Consider the following 24,428-nt stretch of genomic DNA (forward strand, 5'->3'; position numbering starts at 1 on the left):
CGTCCATTCTTTTAAATACAATCCTATCCTTCAAGTGCCTGAGGTACCAAAGAAGCCCGTCCCTGAGAAAAAGGCTCCTCCTGCGCCTGTCCCCAAGAAGAAGGAAGCTCCTCCAGCAAAAGGTACATCATCTCTTCATTCGGTGTCCTCAAACTCTTGCTTTCAGTTCATTAAGTTTGTTGGCTCAGTGGCGTTAGTGGGCTGGGGATCAACTGTAGACATGGCCTTTGTTGACTCTCTGTTTTGATGTGCTGTGTGAACGGTGTGGTGTCCTCAACAATCTCTTGCCCTATCTTTAAAGTGCCTGAGGTGCCAAAGAAACCCGTCCCAGAAGAAAAGGTTCCGGTTCCTAAACGAAAAGAAGCCCCACCAGCTAAAGGTAAATCAGTGTGAGGCTTGCCCTGTGCAAATAAACTTATCTATTAGGCTACGACTAGGCTATTAATTGCAATGACGTACTTAGATTTTCCTGTTGTGTTGATGTTGTGTCATGACCCACTCTGGGCACATTTATGTGGTAAAATTGCTGTGCAAACTAAAAAAAAAAACCTGTGTTAATAGTCCTTTGATCCTGTTAAATGTAACTTCTTGTTTATTTTCTTCGACAACAAAAAATCTTCTTGTGTTTTGTGTCACTGTTCGCTATCTTCATTTGGAAACCAAATTCTATGCTCAAAGTACTGTCTCTTTCAATTGAAGTGCCTGAAGTGCCCAAGAAAGTGGTCCCTGAAGAGAAAATACCTGTTCCTAAAAAGGTGGAAGCTCCTCCCGCTAAAGGTATTGTCCCCTTGTTCACCTGGTCATCCTTTTAAGCCTGGAAACTTGGGTTTCCAGGTGGGTTTTTTGGGGGGACTACAATGCCCATCATCCCTGGCCACTGGTTCTGCTAGCTAGGGATGATGGGCATTGTAATCCAAAAACAGCTGGTGACTCAAGTTTGGAGAGCCTTGTTATAAGCAATTGACCTGCTACGTTACATAGCAGGGCTGCAGTTTGTTGAACCTCTCCCTGGGTGGTCAATACCATGAAGGGTGGGCCTGTAAATATAAATATTAAAGAAACATTATATCAGTGAGAAAAACCTGGCGGTTTCATTAAGAGCAGATCTGCAAATTCCCTTGCCCTTGTGGTTCAGATGCAGCACATTCTTCTTTTAGTTCTTTTGCTTTGTGGTGTCTAAATACTAGAAGGAGTCAAATCAATCTGCAAATTAATCTTTTTAAAGTGCCGGCCGTGCCGAAAAAAGCCGTGCCAGAAGAGAAAGTGCCTGTTGCGGTCCCCAAAAAACCAGAGCCCGCTCCACCTAAAGGTATCTGAAATAATATTTGAAAGTTATAAATTATACATACATGTGTAAGTGCTTTACCCATGGTTTAACACAGAGATATGTGCAGAATATTTCAACAAGCAATATTAACCATGCAGAATCAACAAGGATGTGTAGATTTGCAACCACAGACACACCCACCCGAGATATCAATGGTTTTTGTGTTTTATCTTCTGCTACATCTGTTCTTTGTTTTTTGTGATACAATGTGCATACAAAGTCTGTTTCTTGGTGTCTTTAAAGTGCCTGAGATACCCAAGAAAGCTGTGTCTGAAGCAAAGGTGCCTCTTACTGTGCCCAAAAAACCAGAACCTCCACCAGCTAAAGGTATATCAACCCAGTCAAAATCAGTCTTCTTGATCTCATGTGTTTCTTTAATCTTAGATGTGATGCTTGTGTATGTCAAATATAGATGTTGTCCCTTGCCTGTCAGCTCTTTCTATTTCTGTCTCTTTCTTTGTCACAACAAACCCATAAATCATATTCTTCAAATTAAATCCTTGAAGTGCCTCACATACCAAAGGAGCCTGTCCCAGAAGAAGCACCTGTTTATATACCTGAAGAAGAGGAAGCTATACCTGAAAAAGGTACATTCAGCTCATCATTATCCTTATCAAAGACCTCTTTTAAAAATAAGAACAATAATATGATCTGTGTCGTTTGCTTTATGTTCTCTAAAAGCCATGCAATCTGATCTTATGCATGTTTACTCAGGAATAAATTCTGCTAGTCGTACCAAATTCTGGGCAAGCAGAGTTTTGCTCATTCAGTGGGACTTCCCTTTCCCCCCTTTTCCCCATGCACCCCCCCCCCCCAAATCTGCTCAAATAGTCCCCTGACTTCTGTATGTTAATTTTGAGGGTGCACTGAGGGGCACTGCAGGCGGGAGGAAACAACAGGGAAGTTCCATTGGGTAATCAGTAAAACAGCACTGGAGACAATGAACGATTACTCCCAAGTGAATGGGCATAGGACTGCAGACATACTTTTAATTGCAGTCTAAATAATTCTCTTTCTTGATCTGGTTTCGTGCTGCAATTTTCTTTATAACGCCTCTGAAAATAATTTTACAAACCTGTTTCTAAAGACATAAATAACAGCACTTAAGTATTTAAAGATAACTGTTTCTATGTAAAGATATTTGCATAGCCATACTCTAGAAGTGTGCCATCCAATGTTGGAGGCAAACCATGTGAACTGGTTTTGAAGAAGACATTGGGTAGGTATCCGAGATCAACCAGCCTGCCTGCTGGTTGTTGATAGTTGGGTCAAGAGGTCATGCCCTGACATGCATCAAGTGTGATGCTCCCTGCAAGGCCGCCTCTCAGTGGGTTATGGCCCACTGGCCTCCATGTGACCTCTGGACAGCAATATCCCTTCCCAGACCCCTTTAACAGGGTAAGGTAAAGGTAAAGGGACCCCTGACCATTAGGTCCAGTCATGACCGACTCTGGGGTTGCAGTGCTCATCTTGCTTTACTGGCCGAGGGAGCCGGCGTACAGCTTCCGGGTCATGTGGCCAGTATGACTAAGCCACTTCTGGCGAATGAGAGCAGTGCACGGAAATGCCGTTTACCTTCCCGCCGGAGCGGTACCTATTTATCTACTTGCACTTTGACGTGGTTTCAAACTGCTAGGTTGGCAGGAGCAGGGACCGAGCAACGGGAGCTCACCCCGTCGCGGGGATTCAAACCGCCGACCTTCTGATCGCCAAGTCCTAGGCTCTGTGGTTTAACCCGCAGCGCCACCCGTGTCCCATTTTAACAGGATAAAGGTAAAGGGACCCCTGACCATTAGGTCCAGTCGTGACTGACTCTGGGGTTGCGGCGCTCATCTCGCTTTATTGGCCGAGGGAGCAGGCGTTTGTCCGCAGACAGCTTCCGGGTCATGTGGCCAGCATGACTAAGCTGCTTCTGGCGAACCAGAGCAGCACACGGAAATGCCGTTTACCTTCCCGCTGGAGCAGTACCTATTTATCTACTTGCACTTTGTGCTTTCGAACTGCTAGGTTGGCAGGAGCTGGGACTGAGCAACGGGAGCTCACCCCGTCACAGGGATTCGAACTGCCAACCTTCTGATTGGCAAGTCCTAGGCTCTGTGGTTTAACCCACAGCGCCACCTGTGTCCCTAACAGGATACCCAGTTGTAAAAAGCTCCAGACCCGATTCCTTAACCTTAACTCATGATCTGATTTGGTATAATGACACTTCTTTGAACACTGTGGGATTTACTCCTAAGTAAACATGAATAGGATTGATGTGTATTGTTTAGTTATCACAAGCAAAGGCCCACATACTGCCTCACGAATTGTGATATGGCATGGCTGCTGTTCTGAGAGGAATAGTCACAAATTCTGTTACGCAAGCCCTAAAGCAGATTCATGGATTGTGGCCTATGCTGTGACCTGTGTTTGTGCTCCCCGCCCTGCCCCAATCCCAACGTGAGCTATGTTTCTCTTTCCGAAGTGGATTAAAAACAAAATTCTTAATCCGAAAATATGTGTTTAAAGTCCCAGAAGTGCCAAAGAAAGTCGTCCCAGAAAAGAGAGTCCCTGCAGCTGTTCCCAAAAAAGTGGAGCCTCCTCCAGCAAAAGGTACACTGAGTAACAAAGAATTAGTGTGTGTTTTCTTCAGTTGTACTAACAAGCTGACCTTCCAGAAGAGAAAAGAAACTTCTTGTTTGCCAGTGAATTCAGGGGGATTTAAACTGTGTGCAGGAAATATTTCAAAATGTATATAGTACAACATGTTTGTCCTGTGTCACTTTTGTCTGTTTGCAATGTATGGAAAATGGCTTCCTGGCAGAATATTGTCTGTTGGGTTCTTGAATTGCTGAATTGTTTGTTCTGCGAATTTCTTGCTTTTTGTACACATCTTCCTGTTCTTGGTGCTTCGTGGTGTTGTGTTAGCACTGAGGATTTTTTTAAAAAGCAAAACATATTCTCAAAACACTATCGTGCTTTTTTTTTTAAAGTGGCTGAGGTTCCTAAACCCGTCCCTGAAGAGAAAGTGCCCGTTCCCAAAAAGGTGCCGTCTCCTCCAGCAAAAGGTATAGCCATATATCAAAACCAGAACGCTTTTGACACTTACTTTAAGTCTAGAAATTATCATTATGTCTCAGAGCATTGAAACACATAGCTAACAATGCTGTGAAGTCTTACATGTTTGTGTGTGCGGTGGCTTTAAATTAAGTCTATGTTGTCTTTAAAGTGCCTGAGGTTCCTAAGCCTGTTCCAGAGGAGAAAGTTCCTGTTGCCAAAAAGGTCCCAGCTCCTCCCAAAAAAGGTATATCCAATCTTTAAAACGGTGTGCAATTTTTATTTTTATTTTTGTCCATAACTGATAACCATTTGTATTAATTCATTAGCTATTAAAATAGGGTTGCCGTACGTCATACCTGGTGTTCACTTTTGGGAATATGGCAAAGTTGTCTGAATAGATAGCTCTTAAACGTTGCAATGTCATATGTGTTTGTCCGCGCTGGCTCGAGACCAAATTCTTAAAACAACTCAATATTCTTTAAAGTGCCTGAAGTTCCCAAACCTGTCCCAGAAGAGAAAGTCCCTGTTCCTAAAAAGGTGGCAGCTCCTCCAGAGAAAGGTATATCCATTAATCTATACCTATAGATACATAAGATGATAACATTTATCATGGCATTAACCAGTCATTTTTGTTGTTGTTGTCCCATTACTGTACGTTTGAACTTGAACCAACTAAACAATGCCATCCTATACACTTCGACTCAGAAGTAAGTCCCATTGGGATCAATAGGACTTACACCCAGGAAAATGATGGGTATAGGATTGCATCCTAAATCAGCATAGTGATTTGTGTCATCTTGTATGTCTGTGTGTTGCTTGTGATCTTGTAGTTTGACTGACATTGTGCAATATATATAAAAAAGCTAAAGTAGTGGTGTCATGTCTTTAAAGTGCCTGAGGTAGCCAAGAAAGTTGTCCCTGAAAAGAAGGTACCAACTGCTCCTCCTAAAAAAGTAGAGGCTCCACCTGCCAAAGGTACAACTCTTCTTATCTGTGTTATAATGTTCTTCTTTCATATTACTAATTATATGTGTGTTTCATCACAGTCAAATATACGTTAGTAACTTCTTGCATTCGTTTTTATTCATGCTTTATGAATTGTGTGGTTTTCTTATACTTGGTAAACAATTTAAAAATGCCTACCTAAAACAGCACTGTATTTTTTAACATCTCTGAGGAAAAAATATCTGCTGTTAAATCAAAGAAAATTCTTCCACCTAAGTTTGTTTTTGTGCATCTCTAAATATCTTATAAAGTGAATTTATTATTGATCTTTTCTAACATCTTCTAGTCTATTACTATAGGCTACTAGCATTACAGGTATCCCTTTTTTATTTTTAAAAACCCTTCTTGTAATTATAATGATAACTTTTGGGTGGTTTTCTTTCTATGTTTGCTTTGTATGCTTATGCACCAGCAAGTCTTTGAAATAATGAAAAATTAATGCTATCTTTAAAGTGCCTGTGGTACGTAAGAAACCCATCCCTGAAGAACAGGTCACTGTTGAAAAATACTTCTATGAAGAATATGAGAAATATGAGACCTATGAGAAGACTGAGGAGTTTCTTCAGGTAGAAGAGGGTGAAGAACCTGAAGAATATGAGGAAGCCCCAGAACCTGAAAGATATGAAGAAGCTCCAGAAGAACCTGAAGTCGAGCAATACGAGGAAGCTCCAGAAGAATTTGAACAGTATGAAGAAGCTCCAGAACCGGAGGAACTTGAGTACTATGAAGAGGTTCGGGAGACCAAGGAGATTGAAGAATATGAGGAAGTGTATGAGGTTCCACCAGCAATAGGTATATTAATCATTTACCTGTTGTTTGTTGCTGCCCTGAGATTGAACCTTCTTTTGAATGCCCAAATTTCCCCTCCCCCCAAAAACCCACCCCAGAGTTCCCTGCTTTTGTGCTTACAAGACTCCATTGAGGGACAGGTTTCCCAGAGTGGGTCAAACCAACTATGCTGTTGTTACTGAAGAGTTCAAAAGCTAATGATGGGTGTATCCTCCTTTAATGATTAGAGACTTCTTCTGTAATTGTGATTACAGTCTTCTGAATTTGGCAATTTGGTTTCTTTGTAAATAACTAAAAGCTCCTTCGTAAAATGTTTTTCAAGTGCCTGAGGTGCCTAAAAGAGCCATTGCTGAAGAAAAAGTAAAAGTTGCTGTACCTAAAAAAGAGGAAGCTCCACCACCTAAAGGTAGATAAAGCTGCTGAATCTGTTCCTTTGTGTACCCTGAAAAATCACGTGCCCTTATGGGTGATTGTTGTCCTTACATTTCAGTTTTCACTAGCAGATAGGACATTAATTTTAATATGTCACTATGGGTTGTATCCATTGTTACTCATAGTCATAACAGACCCAATGAAATTAAAGGTCATGACCAACATAGGCCCATTAATTTCACTGTGTCTGCTCTAAGTTGGATACAAACCTGTTAGTTGAACTGTCTAAGGGCATGAGCTTGAGCCTCTGATTGGTCAATGTGAACCTGGCTTCACTGGGCAGAAAGTTGTACCCATGGCCATGACAACTGGGGGGCAACCATGTGTGTTCAGCTGCCAGGTGAGGAGACCTTCCAGAGTGGCTTTTCAGAGGAAGAATGGGGCTTGAGAGAGGGTATAGTTGGATTGTGGTTCCAAACCACCTAAGTTTCATTACGTTTAGTGGAACAGTTTCCCATATATGTAAGCAACTAGATAAGAGAAGGAAGATCAGTATAGCTAACAAACTGGGATAGATAAATTTTTTCCTTCTCTGTTGAACTTGACATTTAATCAATATTGCCCCTATGCTTCTGTGTCGTTTTTTAAACCCCTTTCTGTCATTTCGTGTGGCATTTTAAGTCTGTTTTGTTTATTCTTGCACTTGATTCGTAATTCAAAGAATGGCAAACTCTTAAAAGAAATACATGTTTTTAAAGTGCCCGCAGCAAAAAAGAAACCAGAAGAAAAAGTACCTCTAGCTGTTCCTAAGAAAGAAGTGACTCCACCACCTAAAGGTACATTCACTCTTCGCTATCTTGTGTATCTTTCATCTTCTCTCTGTGTATTTTGTATAAATGTGTTGCGCACCTTCAATGGTATGTTGTGTTTGTTCTGTATGTGTACGTATTCATGGTGTGTCCTTGTGTTTTGCGTTCCCTTCTTTTGTAATTATGTATATAGCATTCATGTAAGATTCATAAATAACTAAACAAAAGTGTTGTATCTTTAAAGTGCCTGAGATACCTAAGAAAGCTGTTCCTGAAGAAAAAGTGCCTAAGACTGTTCCCAAAAGGAAAGAGCCTTCACCAACTAAAGGTAGATTCAGTAGTAAGACAGAAAGAATGTTGACATTCCTGTGTTCTCGTCTATGGTGTTATCACTAACGCCTCAGAAGAGAACTTTCAGCAATGTGCACATTATTTTAGAAGTGTGTATTTCTCCAAATAAGCTTGAGTTCATGCTCTATCTTTAAAGTGCCTGACATTCCCAAGAGAGCCGTCCCTGAAGAAAAAGTATCCATCACTACCTATGAAGCAGAAGAACCTCTCACAGTAAAAGGTAGATGAAATTTTGAATAGACAAGAACAAAAAAAAGTATATCTCCGTCAGTGTAGTTGCGTGATCAGTGTGCTTAGATCACAGCAGTAAGGCCCTTAGATGTTCCTGGCACAAGTGTATCATAAATCCTATGAAATCTGGAGAAACCATTTTCATTTACAAAAATCTGTTGACGATGTTGACAACAGCTGTGATTGGAAGATGTCCTAAATAAAGTGATGGCATTTACTGTATAAAGGAAAAGAGGTATAGCTGACATTAGAAAATGTATTTTATCAGCCAAGCCACTTTATTAAATTTAAATTGCTCATTATCCCCTTCTTTCCTGGTAGGAAACCATTAAAATGATATTCTGCCCCTGAAGTATTTAAAATGGAAAAAGAATTTGTTTAGTTATTCTTTTCACTGTGTTATTGTTGTCTTGCGTTTAAAGATGTTATAACTATTTTTTTTTAAAAAAAACCCAACTAAGAGAAAACTAATATCTTTAAAGCTCCCGCAGTTCATGAGAAAACATTACGGGAAGAAAAAGTTACTTATATTATCTCCAGAGAAAAGGAAGGTGCTACAGTTGAAGGTACATCAGAGTTTTATTCAATTTGCAAAATAACTAAGCTTGAAAAGCCGGTCAGTCAGTTTTGCAATTTAATTGGCACTGAGAATAGTAAGAGGTGTCTGATTTTGTAGACTTTATAATATCAAACACCTTATCATGCTGTGTTTTGCTTAATCAAAATGTCATGATTTAAAATATTATTGTCCACATGTTTTGGCGTGAGGACATACTGCAGTGAGGTAGCAGGTCTTATGGTCCAATGGTAGGATTCTGGCTCCACTGCTGAATTTCCTTTGCAAAGCTTCCTATCAATCATTTGACCTCCACAGTTTAAAACAAATGCACTTGGCCAAACATAGACATAAGGGAAGGAATCTGAGTTGTTAGTACGCAGAGCAGAGCCTGTTATCACTGTGTCAAAAAGAGCATAGTAATTCAGCTGCTGTGGCAAAAATCACTGTTTCTGCTGTTAGCCATTTCACTTTTAAAAGCCAAAGGAAACAACATAGATGTCAGAGAGCAAATTGTAAATGAGTTGTGCTTCTTTAGTTCTAGGATTATTCTTTTTTTAACTTCATTTGTTTTCTTGATCTGCTGGTCTTCACTGTGTGCTATTTATTTCCCCCCCCCCCAACCTGTCCTTTGAGTGTCCTTTTGAAATGTCTCAAATATACTAATATCTTTAAAGTGCTTGAACTGGAAGAGGAAGCTGTCCCAGAAGAAACGGCTCCCATTGGTGTTCCTATAAAACAGAAAGCTCCGCCCATTAAAGGTACATACACCACCTCTTCCGCTAACTTCACAAAGCAAGCAGCTACCATTGTATTATCCAGGCCCTTTGTTGGTCTGCTCCTTTTTGTCTTATGTGTGACATAATTGTATACATACTCAAAAATAAACTAATATCTTTAAAGTGCCTCCGGTGGCAAAGAAAGCTGTGCCAGAGAAGAAGAAACCTACTCCTGTACCTAAAGAAGAAGCCCCGCCCATTAAAGGTAACACACCTCTAGCTACAACTGCAGTGAAATGAGACATTTCGCCATTTTATTTCCCCACCTGCTGTTCTCTTATATAATTCAGTGTTTTGTGCAATGTAGGAGAATTTCTTGCCAAATTAATGACAAATTATCCCATGCAATTTTAGGGGGAATAATTAAATGGGATAAAATTCAGATCACCTGTACTAGAAATCTGAATAGGAATAGGAATATTGCTTTCATCTAGAATCGCCACTCTTGCAAAGCAGAGACGAATGCAGAAGGCAATGTTTTGTCACTGTAATTCTACCATGGAAGATACGTGTCAAATTTCTTCCAAGATCTTTGAAATATGTATGTGTGTGTCCTGTTGTTTTGTCTGTGGTCTGCAATAACCTCTTATTTTAAAATGCCCACATTTCTAAAAAAAACTAATATCTTTAAAGCACCTGAGATTCAAGAAAAGGCTGTTTCACAAGAGATAATTCCTACTCCATCGGTCTCAAAAGAATTGGAACCTCCGGCAGCTAAAGGTACATCAGCAATTCAGTGAAAGTGATAATGAATTAGCAAATGTCAAGGCATTTAAATGTGCCATAAAAGCTCATTGTCATAAATTTCTGGGTGTTGTGTGCCAACGTCAATAACTGTTTATTTAGTTTGTCTGTTTCTATGTGTTTCACAATTTTTTTAATTTCCTGCCACAAACTAATATCTTTAAAGTGCCTGTGATACGAAAGAAAGCCATTTCGGAGGAACAAGTAACAGTTCAAGTATCTAGGAAAGAAGCTACGCGCTATGAAGGTACATAATCCTTTAATTAGAATGTTTTATCTAAAAGTCTTCTAACTTGTCAATGCTTTATGTTACAGAGCCCAAGCCCAGGTTGTCATGTATACTAAAGGTGTTTATGGCCATTTGATTGGCCATTCACACTCCATTCACATTACTAATTGGAGAGACTTTAAGTAAATTCATTTTCAAATGCAGCAATAGACACACATGGGGGATTGTTTCAAGGTTTAGATATTATTTAGGCTGCCTTTCATGTGTCTCAGATGTAGCCCAATAAAAACCATTCTCATAAAGCATTAAGGGAGAAAAATGAAAACTTGGGTGAAAAAGAAAATAGCATAAGATCCAGTTAATGATAGTTCAGTAGCAATGTAAAAAACTTTTTTCAGAACTTAACTGAAAAACTTTTTTCAGAACTTAACTGAAGATTGGAATAACGAGAAACCAGAAAGGTGGAACACTTAGATTTTAATTAGATTAGACCAACTGGTTTCAGTGGGACCAAACTTTATAACTAGTGAGGCTAACCATAAAAGCATGACTAGTGCTCAGTTGAGGGGTGAGCCTTAACTTGCCTTGGTAGACATGACCCATGAGAGCAGAGAAATAATCAGAGCCCAGGTGGGGTAAAAAGGAGTTCCAGCAAAAAATGTTTAGGGACTTATGGAGCGCAGAAGGGGCATATTTCAGAACCTTTCACTCCTCCACCCCCTTTGCTCTTAACAACAGGCACTCTACTTTATATGTGATTGTAGCAAACCTAGATTTAAGCAAATAATTGTGCTGCACTCCTATCTGGTTTCAGCCTGAGCTCTAATTAGCAGAGCAAAAGGTTTGAATTAGTTAACCTTGAAGAGGGCCTGCTTCTGCGACTAAATGAAAAGTATAAGTTTATTCCACAATAAATATGGCTGGGCTCTCTGTTTGTTGGTCATAGTCTTTGGTTATGTCTTTTTTGTCCTATGCTCTTTACAAGTATGATTTTGCATGTCTCAAAGAAAACTAATATCTTTAAGATACAGAAACATTTGAGGAAATGCTTCTAGAAGAAATGGAAGAACGGTATCCTGCCGCCATTCCTAGGAAACGTGAGGTTGCACCTCCTAAAGGTATATTCTCTCTTCGAGGAAAACGTAAAGCTACCAAAGTCACAAAAGTGACATATTTTCATTATTTCGCTCTTGTTCAGTTTGATGCTACTGTTTGCATTTTGTGGTTTAAAAATTCTTACAAGGGAATTGATTTTATTTAAAGTGTCTGAGGTGCCCAGAAAAGGAGTGGCGGAAGAGAAGATATCAATTGCAAAGCATGAAAAAACAGAATTAGTTTCTGTACATAAAAAAGCAGAACTTACTGAAGTATCTCAGATAACGCAGCCTCAAGCACCAGAAAGGAAGACAGCTGCTCATAGACCCACAAAACCAGAATCTATTGCTGTATCAAAGCCAGCAGAGCCTGAGCTGCCAAAACAGAAGCCACTTGTTGCCAAACCCAGAAAACCACAACCCGTTGTAGAGCCTGAAGTGCAAGAAGAGGAGATAGATATTGCTGAACCTGAGGAACCCATACCTGTTGCAGTTTATGAGGTAGTTGAACCTCATGTGCCAGAAAAGAAGAAAGCCGTTGCTAAACCTAAAAAACCAGAGCCTGTTGTGATGCTGAAAACAGTAGAGTCAAAACAGGAGATAGCTGTTGCCAAACCCAGAAAACCAGAACCTCTTGTGGAGCTTGAAACAGAAGAGCCTGGGGTGCCAGAAAAGAAACTATTCATTGCTAAACCTAAAAAAGCAAAACCTGGGGTGGTTCCTAAAACAACAGAGCCTCCAGTGCGAGAAGACCAGATGGCTGTCTCCAAACCTAGGAAATCAGAACCTGTTGGGTTTCCTCAAACAGTAGAGCCTGAAATGGAAGAAGAGGAGACAGATATTGCTGAACGTGAGGAACCAAAACCTGTTGTAGTTCTTGAGACGGTAGAACCTCATGTATCAAAAAAGAAGGCAGCTGTTGCTAAACCTAAAAAACCAGAACCTATTATGGTGTCTAAAATAGTGGAGCCTCCAGTGCCAAAACAGAAGATAGCTGTCACTGAACCCAGAAAACCAGGACCTGTTGTGGAGCCTGAAACAGCAGAGCCTGAAGTGCTAGAGGAGCAGATAGTTGTCTCCAAACCCAGAAAACCAGAATCCATTGTCATGGCTCAGGTGGTACAGTCTGAAGTGGAAGAAGAGGAGATAGATATTGTTGAACTCAAGAAACCAAAACCCACTTCAGTTCTTGAGGCAGTTGAACTTCATGTGCCAGAAAAGAAAGCAGCTGTTGCTAAACCTAAAAAAACAGAGTCGCTGGTGTCTGAGCCTCCTGCACCAAAACAGAAGATAGCTGTCACCAAACCCAGAAAACCACAACCTGCTTTGGTGCCTGACATAGAAGGGCCTGAAGAGGAAGAAAAGAAGGCAACCATTGCTAAACCTAAAAAAACAGAGCCTTACATGCCAGAAGACAAGATGGCTGTTGCCAAACCCAGAAAACAGGAATTCATTGTCATGCCTCAGATGGCAGAGCCTGAGCTGGAAGAAGAGATAGATATTGTGGAACCTGAGAAACCGAAACCTATTGCTGTTCTTGAGTCAGCAGAACCTCGTGTCCCAGAAATGGAGGTAGCCGCTGCTAAATCTAAAAAACCAGAACTTATTGCAGTGCCTAAAACAGTAAAGCTTCCAGCGGCAAAACAGAAGATGGCTGTCACCAAACCCAGAGAACCAGAAGTTGCCATGGTGCTTGAAACAGTAAAGCCTGAGGTGGAAGGAGAAAAGAGAGCAAAATCCAGGGAGCCAGAACCTACAGTGGTGCCTGAAACAGTTTGGTGGCAAGAGCCAGAGGAAAAGGCAGCTGTTTCCAAACCCAGAAAACCAGAGCCTGCTGTTGTGCTTGAAGCAGCAGAGGCTCAAATACCAGAAGAGACTGTGATGGTTGCTAAGCCTAAAAAACAAGACCCTTATGCTGTGCCTGCAACAGAGCCTCCACCATTAAAAGGTAGACGTCATTCCCAAAGGGAAAAGACACTCTTGGCTATAGAAATGTTTGTCTTGTTTGTGGAAAAAAAATCTTCTTTGTTTCATGTTAGTTTATAAATTTTGTGCAGGAAACTTTTCTTGTCATACGTAAATGTGAATGTGCCAAATTAATGTCAATGTTTGGTGTCAAGTCTTTATGGTCTTGCTGTTATTTATCTTTATTGTGGCTTCTTCAGCTCGTACAATTAACACAATCTAATATCTTTACTGAAGTATCTGGTTTGTCCAAGAAACCTGTTCTAGAAAAGTGCTGACAAAAAGCAAAAAAACAGAAGCTCTGCTGGGTAAGAAAGAAAGTAAAAAAAGAACTTATCTCTTCTAGTTTCCTGATAATCTTGTGTCCCAAAAAGTTCCCATGCTGATTTTTGCAGAAATAGGAATATCATTTGCAGCTGTATTCTTACCTTGATGCATAAGCATCCTTCCCTTTATATACAAATATGACGCAGTACATCATAAAACATAAGGTCAGATGCCAGGATGAAAGGGGAAATGCTAATTATGATAACAATTAATAATAATAAACATACCCAAACCACTGTCAGGAAGGTAACAGCAGTGGAAGTAATCTTACAAAACAGATATATCAGCAGGTGTTTTGAAATCTTTCAAATGTTCAGTTGAGTTCAACCGTTTCCATCAGCCCATAAAAGATAACTACTTATATATATGAATGAAGGACCTGTATAGAGGGGGATTTTTATCGCAGTGCCTTCTCTTCAGTCACTTGAATGATTTGTTCAGATTTGCCACCTGGACAGCTAATATTCAGCAACAATTGACGTTGTGGTGCTTGTTCATACGCCAACTATAGATGTTTTGAGAAAAGGTCTATGTCTATACAATGTAAAGGGGAGCCTCTTGCTTTCAATTGAATACCCACCTGTGTGATTTTAATGTCAATATTGTCCATGTCATTCCGTGTCTGTGTGTCATGTTCTGTCTGTTGGGAATAAATCTGTTTCACTTCTTCATGCCGTGTTATAAACCATTTTCAGTTCTTCAAAGTAAAATGTACTAATATCTTTAAAGTTCCCGAGATGCCCAAGAAGGCTGTGCCAGAAGAGAAAATACCTGTTGCAGTGCCTAAAAAACCAGCGCCTCCACCTGCTAAAGGTATATACCTCAGTCTTGGTGACATTCATTTTTACCAAAAGAAAAAGAAATGGGTTATGGGTTCACTTCCCCCAACCCCCATTTCTTTTCTTCTTCCTCATCTTCTAAAAACCGACTTCATTTCTTAATTGGACACGTTCAAATAGGTTTTGCTTACAATTCAGAGAGTTATGGATACAAAACCCCATCGATTTCAATGGAACTTGCTTGTCCCCTGAACTGTGACTGCTTAATATTGACCACTAACCTTCCTGAAATTCCTCTAAAGGCGCCTCTTTATTCCTGACACTTTTGCCTACATTTTAACAAACTGAAACGTAACAGAAAATGATGCTATTTCTTTTCAAGTGCCTGAGGTACCCACAAAAGTTGTCCCGGAAAAGAAGGTGCCAGCTGCTGTTCCAGAAGCACCTCCAGCTAAAGGTAACATCCCATTTGACAGAAAGCAGCAGTGGGTTAGGGCTGATCCAGGAGGATAGGCATTGGCCTGGTTTGCATGACATGGTAAGAAGAAACCTCAGCTGCAGCTCATGGTTAGTGAGTAGACCACTTACCAGACTCTGGGCTCTGGTAATGCACTGCGCTCCCGTTGCTCGGTCCCAGCGCCTGCCAACCTAGCAGTTCGAAAGCACCCCCGGGTGCAAGTAGATAAATAGGGACCGCTTACTAGCGGGAAGGTAAACGGCGTTTCCGTGTGCTGCGCTGGCTCGCCAGATGCAGCTTGTCAAGCTGGCCACGTGACCCGGAAGTGTCTGCGGACAGCGCTGGCCCCCGGCCTCTTAAGTGAGATGGGCGCACAGCCCTAGAGTCGGACACGACTGGCCCATACGGGCAGGGGTACCTTTACCTTTAATGCACAAACCAGGCTTCCTCAACCTCAGCCCTCCAGATGTTTTGAGACTACAATTCCCATCATCCCTGACCACTGGTCCTGCTAGCTAGGGATCATGGTAGTTGTAGGCCAAAAACATCTGGAGGGCCGAGGTTGAGGAAGCCTGCACTAAACTAAACTTTGATTGAGCTCAGCGCAGTGTAATACTAAAAAAGACTATGGAGGACCAAAGGGGTTGCAAGCTGGTGATTGAAAGCCTGCACTTTTGCACAATTCTGGTAAGCCATAGCTTAACTTACTGTGTCACATGAACCAGGCCAGTGTATATCTTATTATATTAAATTCATATTACTTTTATATACTACACATTATCATCTTTAAATGCCATGTGTTCTTCACTTTAGTAGACCATATCAAGTGTGGTATTTGGATACCAAAGGTGGCAGAAATGTTCTCCTTTAAGCTAATACTATTTGTTTGTTTGTTTGTAGATTCACAGTCAGCCTTTAATATCAATATTTCTAGAGCAGGTCACCATAAAAATAAGCAAACAATATAAAAGATCAAACAGCAAATAAGACTAGCATCACTAAGACAGTCTCCTCAACAGGGAACAGGCAGGTGAAATAAATAGGGTGGCATCAAAAGATCTTATGAGAATATATAATTATGGTTTCCGTCAAATTTCAAATTATAAATTATACATTAAAGATAAAGGATATAAACTGAATATTATTATTTAAATATCCCCATCCCCATCTACTATAATTTTGTTTCAAATTATTATATTTCCTTTTAAAATTATTATTGAAATTAATTTATTGTAGTGTTGGTTGTTAAATTGCTAACTGCTTAATTATTTACGGTTCTGTTACTGGTTTGTAAATGCTGTGCTTTCTTCCTTACTATTTCTTTCTATTTAAATTATGTATAAAAAAAATATTTTTTAAAAAAAATGTTAATGATGGTGTTAATAACAATGATGGCAAAAAAGACTGTATGCTAGGTGAGCCTCCCTTGGGAAATAGTTCCACAAAAAGGCCACTACCCCAGTCACCACCCACCTTGTCTCAGAGAGATGGCACATTTCAGATGAGAGCCTTCAAAGACAAAGCCTTGTGTGTTAGATGATGGCCAGTGCAGTCAAATCTCAGAAGCGGCTGCTGCTGCATTTGATGGGATTCGAACGTAACTGGACCTAGGATTACAGCCTTAAGCTGAGCAATGTTGTCACTTGTTAATATTCAGTGGGACTTACTTCCTAGTGTGCATTGAGTTTAGACTGCAGCCTCAGTTTGCGTTTGTGTCTTAGAAGTTATGTGTACTGTCCTGCACCAAAGAGTAAGCAAAATCCATACCCTTCCTTTAACAGTGCCTGAAGTACCAAAGAAACCTGTTCCAGAAGAGAAAGTTGTGCCTAAAAAGCCAGAGGTGCCAGCAGCTAAAGGTGTGTGCATTTCATGAATTCAACAAATAAGATACTCCCATCCCGTCAGTTCCTTACTGTTCCTTTAGTGTCTACACTTCATTTCTTTCATACTTCCTTGTCATTATTCTTCACATAGAATACATGGCAGCAACGATAACACTTATTAGTCATATTGTATATATGGTATACAATAGTACCTTGGTTCTCAAACTTAATCCGTTCCAGGAGTCCATTTGACTCCCAAAACCATTTGAAAACCAAGACACAGCTTCCAATTGGCTGCAGGAGCTTTCTGCATGCAAGCGGAAGCCGTGTTAGACGTTTGCAGTGTTCGGGAGCCGATTTGTTTGACAGCTAAGCTATTTGAGAACCAAGGTACCACTGTAGATGTTTAAGTTCACATTATTGAAGCTAGACATAATTGATACCAGGTCGTGTCCATCTGCTACCATTCTGTGACAGGATTAACATATGCTACCTTTGGAATATATGGCATTAACATAAACTAATCTTATTCAGTGCCTGAGGTACCAAAGAAACCTGTCCCAGAAGAAAAAGCTCCAGTGGCTGTGCCGAAGAAGCCAGAACCTCCACCTGCCAAAGGTAGGCCTCATTTTTAAAGAAAGAATGACAAGTTAGAACTACCAGGGCTTTTTTCAGCCGGAACTCGCCGGAACTCAGTTCTGGCACCTCTCAGGTGGGCGCCATTGCCATTCTAAGGGAACAAGGTCCGGCACCTCTTTTTCTAGAAAAATAGCACTGAGTAGTACACATTTTTCAAACTGAAGTCTGTTGGTGTTAGTATACTGTATATCTGCAGTACCTAAATGTGTTTGGGTGAGCATAAGAAGATACCAAAAACCCATCTAATCTAGCACATGGCTGTCACAGTGCCCGACTAAATAGATGCTAATGGGAAGTCTACAAGCAGAACATGGGCACTACAGCACTCTCCTCACTTGCGATTTCCCAGAAACTGGTTTTGAGGAGCATACTGCCCCTACTCTGGAAGTAATACACAACCATAATGACTGGTAGCCACTGGTAGCCTTATTCCCCCATGAAGCCCTTTGAAGGCCAACCAATTTGGTGGTCATCACTGCATGTGGGAATCATGAACTCAAATGATGGATCTGTGCTGCTATTTAATGTTGGGGTTGTGTGTGTATTTGCAACTGTGTATGTTTATTAAATGACTTGTTGTAAAAAAATAATATTAATGTTTTCAAGTGCCTGAGGTGCCAAAGAAAGTTGTTCCGGAAAAGAAAGTACCAGCTGAAGTGCCTAAGAAACCGGAAGCTCCACCTGCTAAAGGTGTGTATTGCTCGTAACGCATGAAACAGCTTTGTTTGCTCTTGGGAGGAATATTTAACCTTTATCAAGGGGAGAGACAGGAAAATATCGATTTCCGTCTGTGTGTTTCTACTGTGTGATCTGTAAAGAAAGACAGGAGGCTTACTTCTGTACAGCTTAATTGTGTCATGCCAGTTCTCTTCAGTTTTGTCCTTATTTTTGAAGTTCCATGTTTTACGACTTTCATGTGTCCTTAGTATCTTCTGCGCATTCTTTGATATTCGCATTCTTAAATGAAATTATTTTCCCTTCAAGTTCCGGAAGTACCCAAGAAAGTGGTCCCTGAGGAAAAAGCAAAGATTCCTGAGCCTAAAAAACCAGAGCCTCCCGCTGTTAAAGGTACATGTCATAACCACAAACGCCACAAAGAACTTCAGATTTGTTTTATAGATGTAACATTAGTTTCACATAACTGAATATTTGTGAAAGTATGTTTAATAGTCTTATTTTCCCTCTGAGATGACTTCTCATAATGCAGTCATATGTAATATGTGTCCCACATGTATTTTAGAAAAAAGATAGCCCTTTATGTTGGTTTCCCTTCCCCTTGTTTGCTCTTGTTAATTACTGGCATACATCACTGAAGCCCAAGACTTAAAACAATTTACTATCTTTGAAGTTCCTGAGGTGCCAAAGAAAATCCCAGAAGAAAAAGTACCCGTGAAAAAGCCTGAACCTCCAGCACCCAAAGGTATATCTTAGCATCTTGGGAATATTTGTATTCTTATTGTTTTGCATGTTTAGTTCTTTCAAATTCGCTGCCTCCTGGGATTTCCTTCTACTGTTTTGGTGGCAAATTCAAATCTGTTCACTCGATTCTGTGAACAGATCTAAGGAGTGCAACTTGAATTTCTTGTAGAAACTGTTTTTCCCTTGTGTTTTGCTCATATCTTCTACATTTAGAAAGCTGGTGCATGTTTTAATCTGTTTATTGTTATTTTAGCCTTTTCAAAAAGTCTTAAATTACTGTTGTTAATTCTTCTTATCGATAATTGTATAATCTTTTTTGTAAACCCCTTTGAGGATTTGTTTTTTATTTTACTTTATTTTTACAATCAAGCAGTATATAAAATTTCTCGTGAAAGTAAATAAATAAATCGGACATTAAAACTGACCAATGTCTTTTAAAGTGCCAGAAGTTCCCAAGAAAGTCGTTCCAGAAAAGAAACCCCCTGAACCAGAAGCTCCACCAGCTAAAGGTACATGTCAACATTATTGTGGTCACATGGAAGCATCTTCTTATTCTGATGTATTTTTTGTACTTTGTGTTCCTTGTTTTCTCTTATGATGTACAACATGTCTTCTTCATGTGAGATATCCAGAAGGCTTTCAGCCTATTTTATAAAATAATTTCTTTATTAGCTTACTCTTAGCTCTTGGTGAGTGATCTGCCATCCAGGCTGTTGACCTATTTACTTTCAGCAACGCTGGCAGCAGAAATTTACTGGAAAATAAACTGTGTAGTTCATATACTTAAGGAAAATTCAAATGAGAATGTACCAGGAAGCATCTCCATCCCTTACTAATGCTATGCTCATCTTCCATTGATTGTGATAATTTAACAGAAGGACAAAGAAATAGGATGGCAATTAAACTGCCACACTTTATAGAGATCTGCATAACTTCTCAGGAAAGGGAAGGAGGACTCATTTAACAAAAGAAAAACAAACTAGGGATATAGCATAAAAATAAAGAAAATATACTGTCTGCATTTGTGGAGAGGGGGAGAAAATTGTGTTTGAATATCGTTTTTGTCACTGTTTTCAAGTTTTGTGTTTATTGTTTTCAAATCTTTTATATCTTTGACAATCACACATTCAAAACTAATATATTTTAAGTGCCTGAAGTGCCCAAGAAAATTGTCCCAGAAGAAAAAGTACCAAAGAAACCAGAACCTCCCCCTGCTAAAGGTATTTGTCAATTCTGAAATAATCATAGTCAAAATATTTGGGTACAATGCTGCTTATATAGAATCAGTGGTAAAACTCCCAAGGGTTTTAAATGGAGCAGGATTCCAGCTTTTGCCTTGCTCCCATGCCTTCAGTTCCTTCATTTATTACTTCCCATTGAAATGTGGCATTTATTGGACACAATCTGGGTGAAGCTAAGCACTTTTAAGGCTACAGTTCTGTGCACACATCTGAAAGAAAAGTTCATTGTACACCATGGGACTTCCTTCTGACTAAACATGAGCAGGAAGTTTATGCATGTCCCATTAATTTCAGTGGAAGGATTAAGCACAAAGTGCTTAACTTTAACTGGATTATGCCCAAAGTAACATGTAACATGTAATCCAAATGCATATCAGATACATTTTTATAGTCTTTTTGATCATATTGAGTAAGGAAAGCCAGAGGTTTATGAGCTGCCAGTGACATTTAGGTTGCATTGAGCTTGGTGGGTCACAAAGAAGTTGGTGGTACGCCTAGGCAATGCATGTCAATAATAAATCAAAATACAAAATATCAACAGGCCAAAGAAGACATGTAAACTTCCAGTTGTGTTGTGTCATCTTCCTATAAGGTGGCAAAATTCTTGTCAAAGGCATAAACTTATTTATTATCCATTAAAGTCATTGGATGTTAATGTGAACATCCTATTAATGTACATATTAATGTACATATGGATTTTACCATCAGTTTGAGTATATCATTGGGTTTTGAGAATTAAGGAGAACACCTTAGGAATATATGATGGCCCAGAGGAAAATATTTATCAAATATTTATCAGTTCATATATAGTCATCAGTAATAGAGTAAATATAACCAAGGCTAAAACCACTCCAATCTTTTTACAGATTTACTGTTTATGAGGAGTGGGGGTGTAATACTATTTTGTCACAGTGGGATTGTAAATGCATTTTCTTTGTTTGTATTTGATACCCTTGTTTTCTATCTGCATTGTCTGAATTAGTGATTGTTTTAATGAAAGAGAAAAGTGAGAGGCTGAGATAGATCTTCAATGTTATGTAGTAGATAATGTTGTATATTGTCATGTTTTGTGTCTCACGGTTTCTTGATCTCATAATCTTGCACATTGCATTTAGAATTAATAATAGTAAAACAAACAAATATCTTTAAAGTGCCAGAGGTGCCCAAGAAACCTGTGCCTGAAGAGAAGGTCCCTACGCTCAAAAAGAAAGAACCACCAACACCTAAAGGTATATGTTATATCTGATCAAATCTTGAAGTGAAAAACATCATTTTCTTATACTCTTGATCATTGATCATCTTTTGGATATCCTTATGAGTCTATGTCATGCATTCTTTTGAGTAGCTTTCTGTGGCTAGCATCTCCATCCTCATAGTTCTACTGGTGGTACAAGTGGATTGTACTTCATGGTAGTTTGTTGTTACAAGATTCTGGGGACAAAAGCATGCATGCCCCCTCACCTTACATCTCAAGCGTTGACATTTTCCCATCTTTTACATTTCATTGTGCTTTCAAAATTCAATAGTAAGCATTAACTAATATCTTTAAAGTGCCGGAAGTGCCCAAGAAGGCTGTCATCGAAGAGAAAGAACCAACTCCCGTGCTTAAAAAGCCTGTACTTAAGGAACCAGAACCTCCTCCTGTTAAAGGTACATTTCAGCATTAATGCAGTTATAAAGAATGTGGTTTTGATGCAGGTGTTTAAAGCAGATGTCTGGGAGATTCTTGTTCTGTCTGTGCTCCGTTGCTTAAAATTTCTTTTGTAAACAATACTGTTGGTTCAGTCCAGTCTGTGAGAGAAAAAGTGCTTAGCTGTGCTGAACTTCATCACGACTGCTTTCTCTGTGTCCTAGTATGCAAACACACAATTGTTGATTTTGTTATAATTGTGCATTATGTTTCAATCTTCTTCTTCATATTAGCTACATATCTTTTGCCCCTTCTTAAAAGTAAAACTAATCTCTTTTAAGCACCCAAAGTACTTCGGAAAACTGTGCCAGTTTAAAAAGTAACTCTTGTTTTACCTAAAGAACCAGAACGCTTTGCTGTGTCTGAAGAACCAGAGACCATTAGTGTTTATGAAGAAGAAAAAGTCACTGTTGAGTTTGAAGAAGAAGTCGTCACTGTTGTTGCTGAAGAATGTGAACCTGCTATTGTGCCTAAGAAACCCAAGCCTACCATTGTCCCTAAGAAACCAGAAGCTGCAGCCGTGCCGAAACCACCAAAGGCTGTACTTAAAAAACCAGAACGCCCACCTGCTAAAGAGACCTTGGAATATGAAGAAGAACGAGAGGTGCAAACGATTATTGGGTACAGAGAGCGAACACATGTTTCTGTCCACCAGGACATAGAGGCTATAGCTACACTTGAAGAACCCGAGAGTGCTTTGGCTTTTGAGATCACAGAGCCTGAGCAATACTTTATTGAGGAATCAGAAGAGATTATTTCACTTGAAGGACCCGAAGCTGTCCCAGAAGAACCAGAAGCCGTTGCTGCTCCGGAAGAAACGAAACCTGCTATTGTGCCAAAAAAGCCGAAGCCTACTGCTGTAGCTAAAAAGCCAGAACCTGCGGCTGCACCCAAGAAACCAGAACCTATTGCTGTGCCTAAAAAGCCGAAACTTGCTCCTGTACCTAAAAAACCAGAGCCTCAGAAGCCAGAACCCTTGTTCAAAAAACCAGAACGCCCACCAGCTAAAGAGATCGAAGAGCACGAAGAGGAACGAGAGGTGCAGACTTTTATTGGAAAGAGAGAGCGACAACATGTTTCCGTCCACCTAGACATAGAGGCCATAACTCCTTTTGAGGAACCTGAGAGCGCTGCAGCTTATGAGATGGAAGAAGAAGAACAATACGTCATTGAGGGGTCCGAGGACATCGTTTCCCTTACAGGACCTGAGCCTGTTGCTGTCCCTGAGGAACCCCAAGTCATTGCTGCTCCTGAGGAACCTAAGCCTGCTCTTGTGCCCAAGAAACCCAAGCCTGTTGCTGCGCCTAAGAAACCTGAACCCGAAGCTGCTCCCAAAAAACTGGAACACGTCGTGGTGACGAAAAAGCCGAAACCTGCCGCTGTGCCTAAAAAACCAGAGCTTGCAGCACCACCCAAGAAGCCCGAACCCTTGTTCAAAAAACCAGAACGCCCACCAGCTAAAGAGATCGAAGAGCACGAAGAGGAACGAGAGGTGCAGACTTTTATTGGAAAGAGAGAGCGGCAACATGTTTCCGTCCACCAAGACATAGAGGCCATAACTGCTTTTGGGGAACCTGAGAGCGCTGGAGCTTATGAGTTGGAAGAGGCAGAACAATATGTCATTGAGGGGTCTGAGGACATTCTTGCACTTGAAGCACCTAGCGCTGCTCCTGAGGAACCAGAAGCCATTGCTGCTCCTGGAGAGCCTACAGAAGTACCTAAGAAACCAGCAAAAGGTATATGGCATAATCTTTTCCGGTACAAAGAGTATGTCTTCCTTAAAGCAGAATGTTGACAAGCGTTGCTTTGCCAACTTTCTGCTGAGCAATTCGAAAAACTGCTCTTGGAAACAAAGTTGTTGTGTGTATACATTGGTGTGTGGGTGTGTGAAAGAGAGAAAGGTTCTTTCTGATTCTGCAAAACAATTTGCTTAGGCCTGCAAGAATTTGAAATTTCCATTATTAATTGACGTGAAAGTAAATAAAAAACAACAACTTAAATGTATGAATGGAAACAGACTCAGGAAGAATTATTCATTTGAAGCTGGATGAAGGTGATGTCTGATGTGCCTGTGGGTTGATGGATATATTTTTTCCCCTGTCTTTTAACAAACCAACTAATATCTTTAAAGTGCCTGAGGTACCCAAGAAAGCTGTCCCAGAAAAGAAAGTACCAGTTCCTGTGGCTAAAAAAGTCAAACCGCCACCAGCTAAAGGTATATGTCCACACCTAAAGAAGAAAATTTCTTTGTTCTTCTTAAAATACTCTCTTCTTCTGTACTGTCTCTCCTATAGTTTTTGCTTGACTGAAATAACCTAGTGTTCATTTTATAATATGAACTCTGTATGTATAATACGAAGTCTGTATGGCTCTAGATACGATGTACGTCTATGTATCTGTCTGTAGCATTAATCTTGCTTTTGATACGTCCTTAATTCTTCGTTCCTCTTCTTAACATCTTGGTACCTCTTACTTCAATAATTCTCAAAGTAAAAATAGAAATATTATCTTTAAAGTGCCTGAAGAGCCCAAGAAAGTTGTTCCCGAAAAGAAAAAACCAGCTGCTGCACTTAAAAAACCAGAAGCTCCTCCCGCAAAAGGTACTTTTATCATTCACAGAGAAAATCATTATCTTGCTTGCTGCGTTTGGTTCAGCTGTTGGATTTGTAAATCGTACTAATGTGTATAAATGACAGGCTGAGCCTAACTTGGGAGGGGATGGGGGTGAGGGAGTGTTTGTGTCCAAACACAATAGGTAACTTC

At 40.1% G+C, this 24,428-nt stretch overlaps 1 protein-coding gene across 1 annotated transcript in view; it reads left to right on the top strand.

The window, feature by feature from the left end:
* Positions 1-24,428, top strand: part of TTN (titin) — a 285,365-nt gene that overhangs the window by 138,745 nt on the left and 122,192 nt on the right. Inside the window, exons 133-169 of the mRNA XM_081002634.1 lie at positions 36-122; positions 302-379; positions 700-777; positions 1,226-1,309; positions 1,571-1,654; positions 1,834-1,914; positions 3,836-3,919; positions 4,300-4,374; positions 4,536-4,610; positions 4,851-4,925; positions 5,258-5,341; positions 5,825-6,163; positions 6,483-6,566; positions 7,291-7,368; positions 7,586-7,669; positions 7,829-7,912; positions 8,406-8,489; positions 9,157-9,240; positions 9,383-9,463; positions 9,892-9,978; positions 10,169-10,249; positions 11,257-11,349; positions 11,495-13,273; positions 14,347-14,430; positions 14,779-14,853; positions 16,635-16,709; positions 17,211-17,294; positions 17,922-18,005; positions 18,300-18,383; positions 18,664-18,735; positions 19,175-19,243; positions 19,883-19,954; positions 21,127-21,204; positions 21,527-21,625; positions 22,007-23,401; positions 23,797-23,880; positions 24,182-24,265. Coding sequence (XP_080858760.1) covers positions 36-122; positions 302-379; positions 700-777; positions 1,226-1,309; positions 1,571-1,654; positions 1,834-1,914; positions 3,836-3,919; positions 4,300-4,374; positions 4,536-4,610; positions 4,851-4,925; positions 5,258-5,341; positions 5,825-6,163; positions 6,483-6,566; positions 7,291-7,368; positions 7,586-7,669; positions 7,829-7,912; positions 8,406-8,489; positions 9,157-9,240; positions 9,383-9,463; positions 9,892-9,978; positions 10,169-10,249; positions 11,257-11,349; positions 11,495-13,273; positions 14,347-14,430; positions 14,779-14,853; positions 16,635-16,709; positions 17,211-17,294; positions 17,922-18,005; positions 18,300-18,383; positions 18,664-18,735; positions 19,175-19,243; positions 19,883-19,954; positions 21,127-21,204; positions 21,527-21,625; positions 22,007-23,401; positions 23,797-23,880; positions 24,182-24,265 — 6,282 coding nt within the window. The remainder of the gene's footprint in view (positions 1-35; positions 123-301; positions 380-699; positions 778-1,225; positions 1,310-1,570; positions 1,655-1,833; positions 1,915-3,835; positions 3,920-4,299; positions 4,375-4,535; positions 4,611-4,850; positions 4,926-5,257; positions 5,342-5,824; positions 6,164-6,482; positions 6,567-7,290; positions 7,369-7,585; positions 7,670-7,828; positions 7,913-8,405; positions 8,490-9,156; positions 9,241-9,382; positions 9,464-9,891; positions 9,979-10,168; positions 10,250-11,256; positions 11,350-11,494; positions 13,274-14,346; positions 14,431-14,778; positions 14,854-16,634; positions 16,710-17,210; positions 17,295-17,921; positions 18,006-18,299; positions 18,384-18,663; positions 18,736-19,174; positions 19,244-19,882; positions 19,955-21,126; positions 21,205-21,526; positions 21,626-22,006; positions 23,402-23,796; positions 23,881-24,181; positions 24,266-24,428) is intronic.

Source organism: Podarcis pityusensis (genome assembly GCF_964106645.2).
Source record: "Podarcis pityusensis genome assembly, chromosome: 1".
Lineage (NCBI taxonomy): Eukaryota > Metazoa > Chordata > Lepidosauria > Squamata > Lacertidae > Podarcis > Podarcis pityusensis.